This window comes from Nanorana parkeri, unplaced genomic scaffold (assembly GCF_000935625.1).
Source record: "Nanorana parkeri isolate BGI_ZX_2015 unplaced genomic scaffold, ASM93562v1 scaffold665, whole genome shotgun sequence".
Lineage (NCBI taxonomy): Eukaryota > Metazoa > Chordata > Amphibia > Anura > Dicroglossidae > Nanorana > Nanorana parkeri.
In genome coordinates this window covers 777843-791505 of record NW_017306933.1, presented here as the reverse complement: position 1 = coordinate 791505, position 13663 = coordinate 777843, and the positions used below count along the sequence as shown (strand labels likewise).

At 41.9% G+C, this 13663-nt stretch overlaps 1 protein-coding gene across 1 annotated transcript in view; it reads right to left on the bottom strand.

Moving 5' to 3' along the window:
* FUZ (fuzzy planar cell polarity protein) overlaps positions 1–13663 on the bottom strand; it is a 66868-nt gene that overhangs the window by 30794 nt on the left and 22411 nt on the right. Inside the window, exons 7-8 of the mRNA XM_018563445.1 lie at positions 12218–12313; positions 10823–10929 (exon numbers count right to left, since the gene is read on the bottom strand). Coding sequence (XP_018418947.1) covers positions 10823–10929; positions 12218–12313 — 203 coding nt within the window. The remainder of the gene's footprint in view (positions 1–10822; positions 10930–12217; positions 12314–13663) is intronic.

Genomic DNA, 13663 nt, shown 5'->3' with positions numbered 1-13663 from the left:
TCTGTACTGAGTGCTTCCCATTCATTGAGTGCTGAGGCTGCAGAAAAAGAAATTGAGGATTTGGTGTCCTTAATTTCTTTTTCTATTTCAAAAGGGAAATGTCAGGGGTCTGTTTAGACCCCAGAGATTTCACCGTAGCCCCCCCAACAGTAAAAAAATAAATACAAAATTAATAAAGAAATACATTTAAAAAAAAATTAAAATAAAAAAAAGTAAAACAAAATAAAATGATTTTAAAAAAAATGTGTAAAAAAAAAAAAAAGGAGTATATATACACTTTGTATGATTGTGCCTATGCACCAGACTGAACTCAAGCAAAAGCCTGTAAATATATAATACATGCCGGTAGGTCAATTGAGTCCTGCCTAAATTGATGTGTGTTATGGACCTTAGGACTGCAAACTTCTTGAGGGAAGGGACTGATGTGAATGTACAGTATGTAGAGAGCGGAGTTATCATATTTGCAACTCAGACATGCTTTGGCCTCTCAATTTGGAAGTGCCTCTCCACATTTCCACCCAACACCGGTCCTAGACACTCTTGTGACCTCCTGTAATACTAAAGGTATTATCTCTTATCTATATACTTGTTTATTAACCTACTTGGCCTTGCAATCCCCTTTGAGTTTTAGGAGTAAGTGGGAGAATGACGTAGGCCCTATTACAGACGATGACTGGAAGGGTGCTGTGAGTGCAGTTCTCTCAGTGTCCTTATCCACTTCTCATAGACTTACTCAATTCTCTATTTTGCACAGAACCTATCGTACCCCTGAGTTCCTGTTCAGAATAGGTCTCAGGAATGATCCTTCCTGTCAAAATGTGGCTTTCGCCGAGGATCCTTGATACACCTACTGTGGAGGTGTCCCAAACTGGTTCGCTACTTACGGTTATTCATTCTGTTTTTGGCATGTTGTTGGATAACAGACCCAGAGTATGCATACTTGCAATCTTTGATAATCCCTTGATAGTATCGTACACCAAATTGGCTATACATTAGGGCCATGATTACCGCTAGACTTCTAGTGGCAAGGAAATGGGTGGCTGCCTCCCCTCCCTCTATATCTGAATGTATCTCTGAGTTAGACCAGATTGTAATGTTTGAACGCATTACATTACTCATCAATATAGAGGGATTGGAAGCGAGACATTCTCTTTACTTTGGTCCAGATGGCTACAATAACGTACACACTAAAAGGTATTCTTGACTTTATACATATTATCAACATTTAGACATATCAGTGACGTATATGGGAGCTTAAGATGTAATCTGTTTATTCTAGTTCCAAGTCTTTTACAAGTGTTTTACAAGTGTGATGTAAATGCTAATATGTGCTTAGGTGATTGGATTTTAACGATTTAGCTGCCTGATAATGTTTTATTGATCTGTGCATATGATGGATGTTTTCTTTCTTTTTCTTGTTTTGTTTGTTGTTATATATTATTTTTTTTATGATTGTTAAAAAGGAAAAGACTTAAGAAAAATTATCTGATAACAAAAAAGGAGCTGAGTTAACTGCTAGTGCTATATTCATACCTATAATAACAATTAGAGGTGCATCGAAATGAAAATTTCAAAACCGAAACGAAACCGAAATAAAAAAAGGTCAGGCCGAAACCGAAAATTGTTTTTATTTTAACTTTTTCAAATTTTTTTCATATTGTATTTGTATTTATTTTTTTTAGAAATTTAATTTTTTAATTTTTTATAATTTTTTTACTAGATATTTTTATTTTTTACTTTACTTTGACGGGCTTCGGGGAACCCTGATATTTCAATTTTAAAATAGAAAAAGAGATTTGAGGGCACAGAGTCCCTGTTATAAATGAACAGGAATCCTCTATACTGAGTGTTCTTGTCCATTCATAACATGAGAACAGAGTATGTTTCCTGTAACCACAATCATGAATGAACAGGAGTTGATGTAGATCACTTCCCATTCATTCATAATTGAGGATATACTAACCATACTATTTCCTCAATTATGTACAAACACTCAGCGATAACTGATCGCTGAGTGTTTGTACCGTTCTCCATCCTGACAGCGGTCACAGGAGGCTGAGCGAGCGGTGCAGTAGGAGAGCTCGGCCTCCTGTGTCTCCGCCCACACTGCTCTCCTCTGATCTGTCACAGGAGGCTGAGCGTTGCGGGGAGGAGAGACGTCGGCTGCTCACAGCGCTCTCCTCCTGCAGCGCTCGGCTGCCTGTGACAGTTTCTCTCTTCGCCGCTGGGACACGTAGCAGCGCCCAGTGGGGAGGAGAGAAAGAATGGATGCACCGCTGTATCGGTCAGAAAATGGCACTTTCGGCATTATGACAAAAGTGCCATTTTCGGACGATATATCGGTGCGTCCCTAATAATAATACAGCTCATCAACCAATTTCCCAAGAAGGGTCGATGGTATCTGCTCTGATATGTGATCTCATAAACATACCAATTGTCAGCCAGATACTATGAGTTTCATGCAGTTCCGACAGGAACATTGCATGCCATGCAAACAAAATAGTGGTATACAAAAGCAAGCGTTTCATATCTCTGATTCCAAAAGTAAGAAGCACATATTCAAAATGAGTTTCAGAAAGCAGTAAAATCAATCAGTAAAACAATGCTATTAGAGAACACTGCAAAAGTGCAGTTAGGAGGGAGATTGTAGACCCTAAATGAATTACATTTTCTTTGCTAAAGCACTTTGGGGGGGGGATGTATCAAAACTGGAGCAGAGAGAATCTAGAGCAGTTGCCCATGGTAACCTATCAGCATCTCTCTTCAGTTTGCTCAGGTAAGATTTGAAAATTAGACAGAGAAGCTGATTGGCTGCAGTGCAAATCTGCTCCAGACAAATCCCCCCCTGTGTATCATCAACAATTGTTTTCTGTGCTCCAACAATGACTGCATGACATGGCTCAGGGAGAGTGTGTGTTGAAATATCAGAAGCCTATGTGACAACTCAGGAGCACAATTGGGAGACAAGAACACTTACCCTTTAATAGAAGTGTCTGAACAACGTCCCTTAATCTCAGAATATACTCTTTAATACATTCAAATTCCCCTTGTAGTGGGGCTACCCTGTACAATGCAAGGGTTAACTTATTTTTTTTTTTTTTTTGTCTAGGGGCATTTTTTTCAACCAGATTTTCTTACCTGTTCCCCTCTCCCCCGGTGGTCCGCGCTCATCTTTCTCCCCTCTGCTCTGCCTGGGGACTGTCCCTTAGCGTACCCAAGGCTAATGCAGAGCTATGGACCCTGCAATAGACATGATGACGTCAGTGGGCCTCCGACCACTGACGTGAAGGGAGGGCTACCCCCACACTGCAAGGGTTAAGTACTTGTTTTGTCTAGGGGCTAAAATAATAAAGATATACTAACCTGAATCTTGGACCTGGCTGCTAGACCGGCTCCTGCAGCCTTGTTCCCGCAGTTTAAGGTCCTTGAGTACAGTGTATTAGACGTCAGGATGCTGAGGGACATTCCATTGCCAGTGCGGGGGGGAGTGAGGCTGCAGGGACTAGTCTGGCAGCCAGTCAGGTCAGTGAGTCGGGTGAAAATATATTTTTGTTACCTTAGCAAAATAGACAAAATCAACCCTTAACCCTTGCAGTGCGGGAGATCTCTTACACCCAGTGTTCTTTAAATGAAAATTGCAATGGCTTTTGGCTAATTTTAATTTCACTTTTTGTTTATCTTACATGCAGTTTATAAAAAGCTTGAATATCATTTAAATGAAAAATCTTTATTTTTCCTGTGGTCCTCCTCTCTCATCCCTGTATAATGCTCATTTACAAGGGCATGGTATTCTAAATCCATCAAGTATATTTCCTAGGGAACATGACTTGAAGTTTGATTACAATAAAAAAAGCAAATTGAGAATAAAAGTATTGTTAATATGACCTTGAAAAACAGGTCTAACACACTTTTTGTGATAGAGTATGGTGCAAACAAGCAGCAACTCACATTTTATCTTAAGGAAGCTGAATATCCAGACGATACAAGGAACAAAATAAAAACATATATAGCAACCCTTGTGAATTCCATTATTATTTGGGTACTTAAGAAGCATTTCCATTTACTTAATGGCATAGATTCAGATGAACACTGCATCACAAGCAGACTTAGTCTTGCGACAAATGCTCTCTTTGACTATTATCACGGTGAGTCATGTGAAGCAAAGTGCCCTTCTTGGCTGATCCCAACATCTGGAGTAGTGGAGGATGCAATATATGGCCTACCAATTCTATTCAAGACTACAGGGAAGCAGGGGACCATCTACTTCGTCACAACGGGGAAGCGGGGGACCATCTAAGGCACCTGTCACAACAGTTGAGCCGCTGGCATGCCCCTCCATCTCTTAACGGTAACATTACATTTACAGAGCATGCAGTGGATGTTACTGATGTGGCAGACCACATTTTCCTTAATACTTCCCCCCAGTCCAGTGCCTGTATTACTGTTTTACAGACAGCTTGATAAGGGCCAAGTAAAAAAATAAAAATAATAAAAAATGCACTTTTTTCCCCCCAAAAGGCGGGCAAAAATGTCTGTGCGTCTTATGGAGCGAATATTCCCCCCATAATCTCCTGCGCCAACAGCCCTGCCGCCTCAGCTGTCACACACACACGTCCAGCGCCTCCCACAGGGAGGTGTGTGTGAGAGCTGAGGCAACTGGGCTGATCGTGTACCAGCGTTATTTACCTCTTCCATAATGCGGCTGCCCGTGCTGCCGTTGTCTTAACTTCTGTGTCTGACCGGCTTCTCACCTTCCTGTGTCATGCCACATGACAGGGAAAGGGAGGAGTCTCAGTATGCAGAAGTTAGACAAAGGCAACACGGGCAGCGGCATTGTGGAAGAGGTAAATAATGCTGGTACACCGTCAGCCCCCCCGCCTCAGCTCTCACACACACCTCCCACTCATACCATGGTCAGGTGCGTCTTATGGTCAGGTGCCTCTTATGTAGCGAAAAATATATATATTTATTAGAGAGAGAGAGAGCGAGAGAGAGCGAGAGCAAGATTTTGTACAATAATCTGTTAAAAAGGAACCTTTAGTATTACTGGTTCATACAGGTGCAGCTCCAGTAATGCTACTTTTGTTCCCCATGGTTCCTGTGTGTGTTGTAAAGTAGCCACTGCCCCAAGCTCGCTCCTGTGATGGACCTTAACATCATGTTTAGTTTACTAATTTGTATTAAGAGTGTAGTCCAATCACAGGAGTGAGCTTGGAGCGGTAACTACTTTACAACACACACAGGGACCATGTTGAACAAAAGTAGCCACCCTGAAGAAGGAAGGACAGTGTCAGCTCCAATTCAGAGATGATTTGGGGACCTACAACTGAGCGATACACAAATAAGCTACATTTTGGTTAAAAGTTAGGGCACCTGAATGCATTTTTAAGTTTTAATTTGTATTAGTATTGACTTTAAGGAATACTGGGTGATTGCAAACACAGAACAAATATGTAGTAGGAGTTCCGCAAATTTCACTGCAAAAGTGGAACAGATATACTCAGGGAAGGAAAACCTTTGACCTACAAATGATAATTCTGTTCGACACAAAAGATAACAGGCTAAATGTGAACTTAGCTTTCAAAATCACTATCAAATAGTTCTCACCTTTGTGACTCTCCCCTCCCATTTCTGTACTCCTTATCTGACTTTCTTACTTTTATTACCATGTGTGCCTGTACTTTTTTTCCCTAGAGGTTATGTATGCAAATTTTTTTCTTTTTCCCCCAGATTGTTGTCTTTGCTGATTTTTTTTTCACTCTTTTTTGCTAAACTTTTTATGTATCACTATTGGTTAGACCAATAAGAACAGAGTGTAGCCTGAAAGCTTGTCCTGAAAATGTAACTTAAAGGAGAACTATGTTAAGTCTTTTCCCCATAGTTCTCCTTAGGGTAACGGGAGGACACAAACTAGCGTCGTCCCGCCACCCTAGGCTGCTGCTCGCGGTATACTGAGATGCCGCAGCTGAAGCGGATCCCGACAATTGTGCCGGGATCCGCCCAGCTGCGTGACTGACAGCTGGCTCTGCCTATCTAAAAGGGAGAGCCAGCTGTACCCGGCCCCTCCCCCGTCCGTTCCGCCAGTCAGCGCTGGCGGATCGAAGCGGGGCGGGGGGAACCCAGCCCCTCCCCTGTCACGGCAGAGAGCCGTGACAGGATTGAGAGGTGAGCGAACGCCGGTATGTGCTCGCTCTCCTCCCGATCTACTGAGCCGCCCTGTGACAGTCTCATTGTCACAGGTCGGCTAGAACTATGAGGTGAGTGAAAAGCACTCACCTCATAGTTCTCCTTTAATGCAAATAAAAATACATTCTTTTTGTTTGTGTATTTCAATTTTTGCCTGCAAATGGCGATCACTAATGGGCAACAAGAAGCGCCGACCAAGAGGAAGCAATTCTCATTGGTCAGCACAGTCAGATGACCGCGTTGACCAAAATAGTACTCGCCATTCGCAACTGAAATTTGGTCTACATGCCGCAGGGCTGCAATCCCATGTATGGATATGGACACCGGCAGCCGTGGAGGGGAAGGAGCGATCATCGACAGGTAAGGCCCGAGGGGCAGATTGGTGGGGGTAATTACATTTTCCCAAATTCACCTGGGAAAGTGGATTTACTCTTTAATTTCTATAGGGTTCATTTTCTGGCCATGAGATGGAAGTAGACGATCCCCATTGATGCCAAAGGGGATGTATTGCACAAGTGCGGCCAGGAGAAAGAGGCATCTGTCACAGGATGTAAAAAAAAAAAAAAAACAATGGAAGCTAGGCCTATCGGATCTCGGTAAACATGCATCTGTGCACGGGGAGGGAAGGATTGGTGATGTCATCTCAAAAGGGGCCAAAAGAATAAGTGCACTTTGTTTTAAAAGGCATTTTAAGCTACAGAATGCCTTTCCATATACAGTAGTAATGGCAAAAGCAACGATGTTAAAACTAAAAATATAAAGTTTCCCAACAAATGTTCTTTTTTAAAGTTAAAAAACTTATAAATGCTATAACACAGAAGTATCTGAATTTAGGAAAACGCTATAACTGCCCTTGAGGGATAAAGCAGACATTTTTTTTCTTATCTACCGTGAGTCAGCCTTCTATTGGTTGACACACAAGTCAGCAAACAATTCCTACATTTAACTAGTTTACCAAGACAGCTGTCAAGTGTTGTAATTATATTTGCACAATTAGTTCAGTTACAACATTGTTTTATAACAGCTATAAAATTGTTACCAAAACGAGAGTTTATGAAATACTGTATCTAAAATGAGAAAGTTTACTCCATTTGCCTGAAAGCAGAACTAAAGTTAGCTTTGTAAAAATGCTTTAAAAAGGTAGTATTTTGTATCGCAGAAGAGACTATTTATGTATCTTCAGCCCTAAATGCTTCTCCCCCTACCCATCAGCATTTTTTGCTCTAATTCTACAGTCTCCGCATGTGTCTGTGAAGGTTCTCATTCATCCAGGTCATGGTATATCTGTAAAAAATAAGTCAAGGCAACTGGACTTGCTGTATTTTTCTTGAAGACCTTTCACTGGACATCCAACCAGCTTTCCCAATTCAGAATCATCTCCGTCTCTCTCCGCCTCGTGTATTATCAGATTCAGGCAGGAAAGTAATGCCCGTCTATAGTATTTTTTAAATGATCTTTTGTTATATGTCGATTTCCTTCTAGGAGTTGAAGCTCCTTTTTTTTTATTATTGTGGATTTACTTATTCCAGAAAAATGCCACGTGTATGTTTCAGCTGAAGTGAACTCTGTGAGCTGACGTGTTCGAAACAGTCAATTAGATATCATTCCTGGATTAAATATATTTGTTTCTTCAAGGATACCACCTGCTTTAATATTGCATTTCCGTATGCCTTGATCTCTTATGTAAAAGTTTCCAATCAGGTAACATTAGTTAATTAATAACCAATGGAAAGTTTTCGCTGAATATAACTGAGTCAACCAAGCCTGGTATGAAAGCTGCAACAGCTGGGCTATCATGACTGACTGTACTGCTCTCATAACGCAATATAATGCTGATTTTGAATAGTTTTAATCGTCTCCAAAGCTGACCTTTATCAGTCTAAGGCCCTTTTCAGACGAGCATGTCAGGAGAGGGTCAACAGATCCTCTCCTGATCACAGCAGTACGGAGCAGATGTCACCTCTATGACAGCCATGTCCGTACAGTTTTTTCCTCCTTCGCAAGATGGAGGAAGAAACTGAAACTGCCAGACCCCATGTGCATCTATGGGGAATCGGATGTAAATGGACATGTGTCCCTTTACATCAGATAACCCCCTGTCCGGCACGATCTGGTGCATGGAAACAGATGTCTGATCCGTTTGTTTATCCAGACCTAACCCGACCCAAGGGTAACCGGGTGTAAACAGACACTAGTCCGTTTACACACTTGCATACAGCATCCGATCGAGTCTGGATGGAAAACTGACAGACAGACAGACAGACCTGATCGGACTGATCATGTGAAAGGGGCCTAAAGAATTTCTCCTTATATTGCCCAACATCAAGAGCAGGTTTTACATTGAATTTGTGCTGACACTTTCCCTTCAGGGCCCGATACCAGCTGGTGGAGTACCGTCCTTCTGGAGGGTGGAAACTTTTCTTCTCCATGGGTTCTGTGTGCATTGTAAAGTTATCCATTGCTCCAAGCTCACTCCCATGAAGGACTACAATCTCAAAACAAATTAGGAAACTAAACCTGAGATTGTAGTCCATCGCAGGAGGGAAATTGGAGCGGTGGATACTTTACAACAAACAGGGACCATGGGGAACAAAAGTATCCACCCTCCAGAAGGAAGGAGAGTGTCAGCACCAATTCAGAGATAATTTGTTCTACAGCCGAGTGATACACAAATAAGATACATTTGTGTTAATAGTTAAGGTATTTGAATGCATTTTTAAAATTTAAAGAATTCCACTTTCCGAGGTAAATTTGGGAAAATGGAATTGCCCCCCTCTCCCCCATCATGCTATATTTACCTTAGGGGGAATGCTCCTTCCCCTGCGCAGGTGCAGGCATACTATCTGTACCCTGTGCTGCCATGTAGAGCAGACCTGCGCTCTGGATCGCAAATTGCAAGCACTCATTGGTCAGCGTGGTCACCTGACTGCGCTGACCAATGAGAAGCACTTCTTAGCAATTAGTGCTAATCACTGATCAGCGTGGTCAGAAGCGCTTCTCATTAGTCAGTGTAGTCAGAGCACAGGGGTGCACTACAAAGCAGTAGAGGGTACATAGCACTGACCCTGCCCTCCTCATCTATCAGTACAAACTTTATTTTTCCTTCTTATTTCTGCAGCCTCCCATAGTCTGGTGTGAAGTCACTTAAAGTCGCAGCCACCGCCATAAAGGGTGTGTCCAAAGTAATTTGTAGCAGGGGAGATTGATTATTATATTGAAAAATGTCCGTACTAAACCTGCAGCATCTGCTGAACATACCTGCTTTTTAATGTTATGTGCTCTGGAGCTTGCATTACACAGACATTACTAGCCACATAGCAATAGCAATACATTTGCCCTCAGTGTTGTAACCTTAAATCAGTCTTGTGACACTAAAACTAACCCTCTCTGTACAATGCACAATAGAGGATCCTTACTAAAAAGAATGTGTACTGTCAGTTTCTAATATCACCAGGAGAGCGTAATGTTAGTCTCCAATATCAGCAGGAAGTCTATTACTTGGCCTTGGTCCCAGTGGGAGATGCATTGTTAAACCACTCATCAGCGGCAGGTGCACTGACACTACCTGATTTCACCAGGAGAGTGCAATGTTATGGTGGCCATACACTTTACAACCCTCGCAAGACTTTTGTCTTGCGAGGGTTGTAAAGTAATTAAAAATACGTACGATCTGCCCATCTTGGACAGGCAGATCGTACTTGCGAACATAGCAAGGGGGCGGGCTTCCGATGACTGCAATGCTGAACGGGCAGTGTGCGCGTGCACACAACGGCCCGTTTGGCAGTGATCTCTCGATCATGTTAAAAACCAGCCGAAAAATCGTACGATTCTCAGCTCGTTTTGCAACAAGCTCGATATACAAAAGTCGCGCGACCTTACATTAGAAACGGTCGCACGCCTTCCATACACTGCACGATTATCGTACGATCGCGGGATTTCCCGTGATTCTCGTACGAGAATCATGCAGTGTATGGGCACCTTTTCCCAATATCAGCAGGAGGTGCATTATCTGGCCTTGGTCTCAGTGGGAGATGCGTTGTTAAACCCTGTTATCAGCAGGAGTAGTACTGTCAGTACCTGGTATCAGCAGGAAGTGTATTGTCCCTGACAAAAGTGGGAGGTTCATTACCAGTCCCTTATGTCAGCCGGAGGTAATGTGATGTAATGTCACTTTCAGGCTTAATTCTGCGATCGAAGAAAGCCTTCATAGTTCCTAGGGCTCTATGTAGCCTTAATCTGGCTCTGAGGTTTACGTTTTATGACTAGAATGTACATTTATAAAATAGTAAAACTCAAAACAGGTATGCAGGTTCTATCTTGCATATGTACTGCTGTATTGGCTAATCAGAGGCTTTGATAGAAGCCTTCTATCTTTATTGGATACAGCTCCATTTGGTAAAAATAAAATAATCCATCCAAATCTCCTCCTTAGCATTTTTCACCTGGCACAGCCACTGCCACAACTGATGCCTTGTTTCCACAAATCTTCTCCCCTCTAGATATCTACACAGAGCTCCAGTGTCTGGAACCCGGCTCATCAACATCAATAGGGATCACCATTGAACATGTAACTCTAAAGTTATCTGTCCATTCATCAACTAAAATACATAGACTTTATACCTCCAAATGTTCTTACCCCTGAATCCCATGGTGTAAAGGAACAGAGGCTGGGAATGATCTCAGCTGTACTCTTAAACAGGATTTGATTGGATCCAGAACAGGCTTCCAAAACCTTTCTACCAAAAACACAAAAAAAAAAAAAAGGCAGAGAAAAATATATATGGGATTAAGATTATTCTCTAAATCATATACATATACAATCATATAGAGGTAAAGCAAGAATTTTTGACCAAGACATCTGACAACTGTCTATGGTGGATTGTGCTATGGAGGAAATACAGGCTTTGGCAGATCTTGTCTTAAATCAGAGCTGTGTTTTTCGATTTATTCTGTAACTGCCTAAAATTATGGCAAAATGATTCGGCTATGTCTTTCTAATATTCTCATATTTGATTGTGTGGCCTTTGGTCTACAAAATGAGCACAAAAAGCAGTGAGACAAGGGTCCGAATGGGAGGACAGTGCAGGGATGGAGAACAAAAATTATACTCCTGATATTTCCCTCTTAAAATAGAAAAAGAGATTGAGGACACAAAGTCCTAAATCTCTTTTTCTGCAGCCCCTGTTATAAATGAACAGGAATCACCTACACTGAATGTTCCTGTTCATTCATAACATGAGGACAGAGTATGATTACTATAACCACAATCATGAATGAACAGGAGGTGATGTAGATCACTTCCCATTCATTCATAATTGAGTATATAGTAAACATGCTATGTCCTCAATTATTTACAAACACTCAGCGATCACTGATCACTGAGTGTTGGTACCGTTCTCCTTCCTGACACGCTGTCACAGGAGGCTGAGCAAACGGAGCTCAGCCTCCTGCGACATCGCTGGCTTTCTGCGCCCACACACTGCTCTCCTCTGATCTGTCACAGGAGGCTGAGCGGTGTGGGGAGGAGAGATGTCGGCCACTCACATTGCTCTCCTCCCGCAGCGCTCGGCCGCCTGTGATAGTCTCTCTCCTCCCTGCGGGGACACGAAGCGGCGCCCAGCGGGGAGGAGAGAAAGAATGGATGCACCGCTGTATCGGCCAGAAAATGGCACTTTCGGCATTATGCCAAAAAGTGTAATTTTCAGCGGCCGATATATCGGTGCATCCCTAATAATTATGTTCTTGGACAGGTAAAATGAGGCTAACCTTACAAAAACAACAAGTAACAGATGAACAATGGCTGCACTGGGGTTAGGGGATGTTACTGCTGCATAGGTCAGTGGTGTTTCCTGAAAATTGCATGCTCTCTTTTGTGTTATCAGGTAGGGCTGGTTAAGGAGTCTCATTCCTATAAACTGAAATGTTTATTAGCTGCCCTTGGGGAATCTAGTCACAAATCCTGTGTGAAATAACTCTGGAACTTGTTTATCATCTATACATTAAAAAACATTCTTGCAATCTCTTCACTGACCTCTGACTGAACTTTCTGCAGAGATGGACTGGGGCCACAAAGTATACAGACATCTACACCGGGAACCAACTGGAAGGTGAGCAGCCTGTGTGGAACCTGAAAAATACAAGTGGAGTTATGCATATATATGTATATTTTGGCTCGCTGGATTTTGCTAGCTCAATTTTTTGTTCAGAAGTGACTCTTTCCAGTGACCCATTCTGACAGCTCAGCCCAAAGTTTCAATCAAGGTCCATCAAGAGGCACTAGGTCTCTCTCTGTTATTATCCTGTATTGTTGTGTATTGCTGAATCGCTTTGATAAAGTCTTATATAATCTAAAAAATAATCTTGACTCAACTTGATTACAATAATAATAATAATTGTGACATATGTATAGCAAGACCCTAACCATCAGCATCTTATAGAGCATGGAGATCACATGCTGCCCCAATACGCATTGGCTTTCTTATTCTACTGAGCATCTAATAGAATACAATTTAAGACTTCTTACTTTTACATTTACTAATGTACTCCTGTGACCCAAAGTCAGCATATAGCGGGCTATTGTGCACTATCTGCCAACAGCGCAGAGCCACACTGCAGCTGGGAAGGATCCACCTGGCTGCCTGATTGACAACTGACTCTGCCTCTCTAAAGCTAGAGCCAGCTGTACCAGCCCCCTTGACATCTGTCCCTCCAGTTAGCACTGGAGGGATAGAGAGCAGGGAGGAAAGGGAGGGGAAATCCTCACAGGAAGCAATGACTGACAGTCACTGTCTCCCACTCCCTCTCTGCAGGGAGATGCCATGAGCTGAGCGATCAGTGGCTCGTGATTGTTCAGCTCTCGGTATATAGAGTTGTCTCCAAGTATTGGATAGAGTATATTTTACTCTCCAAATGCTTCTCCTTTAAATAAAAGGAGTGTGACCTATGACATCAGAAAGCATTCTGGTCACCACTGCATTGGGGCACAGTGACTTGAAAAAAAACCCAATGTAAAACATATTTAAACACATAACCAATGTGTTAAACTTTATTTGATTGTTTATCCGATTAACCGATTAATCGAACTTAATAATCGGCTAACTAATCGATTTTGAAAATAATAGTTAGCTGCAGCTCTAGTGAAATATATAGTAAATATAGAAATAACAACTGCACACTGATAGCAGTATTGACAACTCACCATAAGGTGGCAGCATTGTGTTCACAAGCAGAGATAGACTAACACTGCAAAGAATAAGATATAGAAACATCTTGTTTGTAAGGACAAGGCTACCATCTAGTGGTGTTTTGACAGTAGATGTGCCATATTTATCTTTTGTTTATAATTATCATTTTATATTTGTTTTTATAATATGCAAGTACAACAAAAAAAAAATGTATCAAACAATAAAGATTAACATAGAGAAAAGGAAAAAGGGTTTGGACTTTCAAGGTACTCCAAGGATTATATATATATATC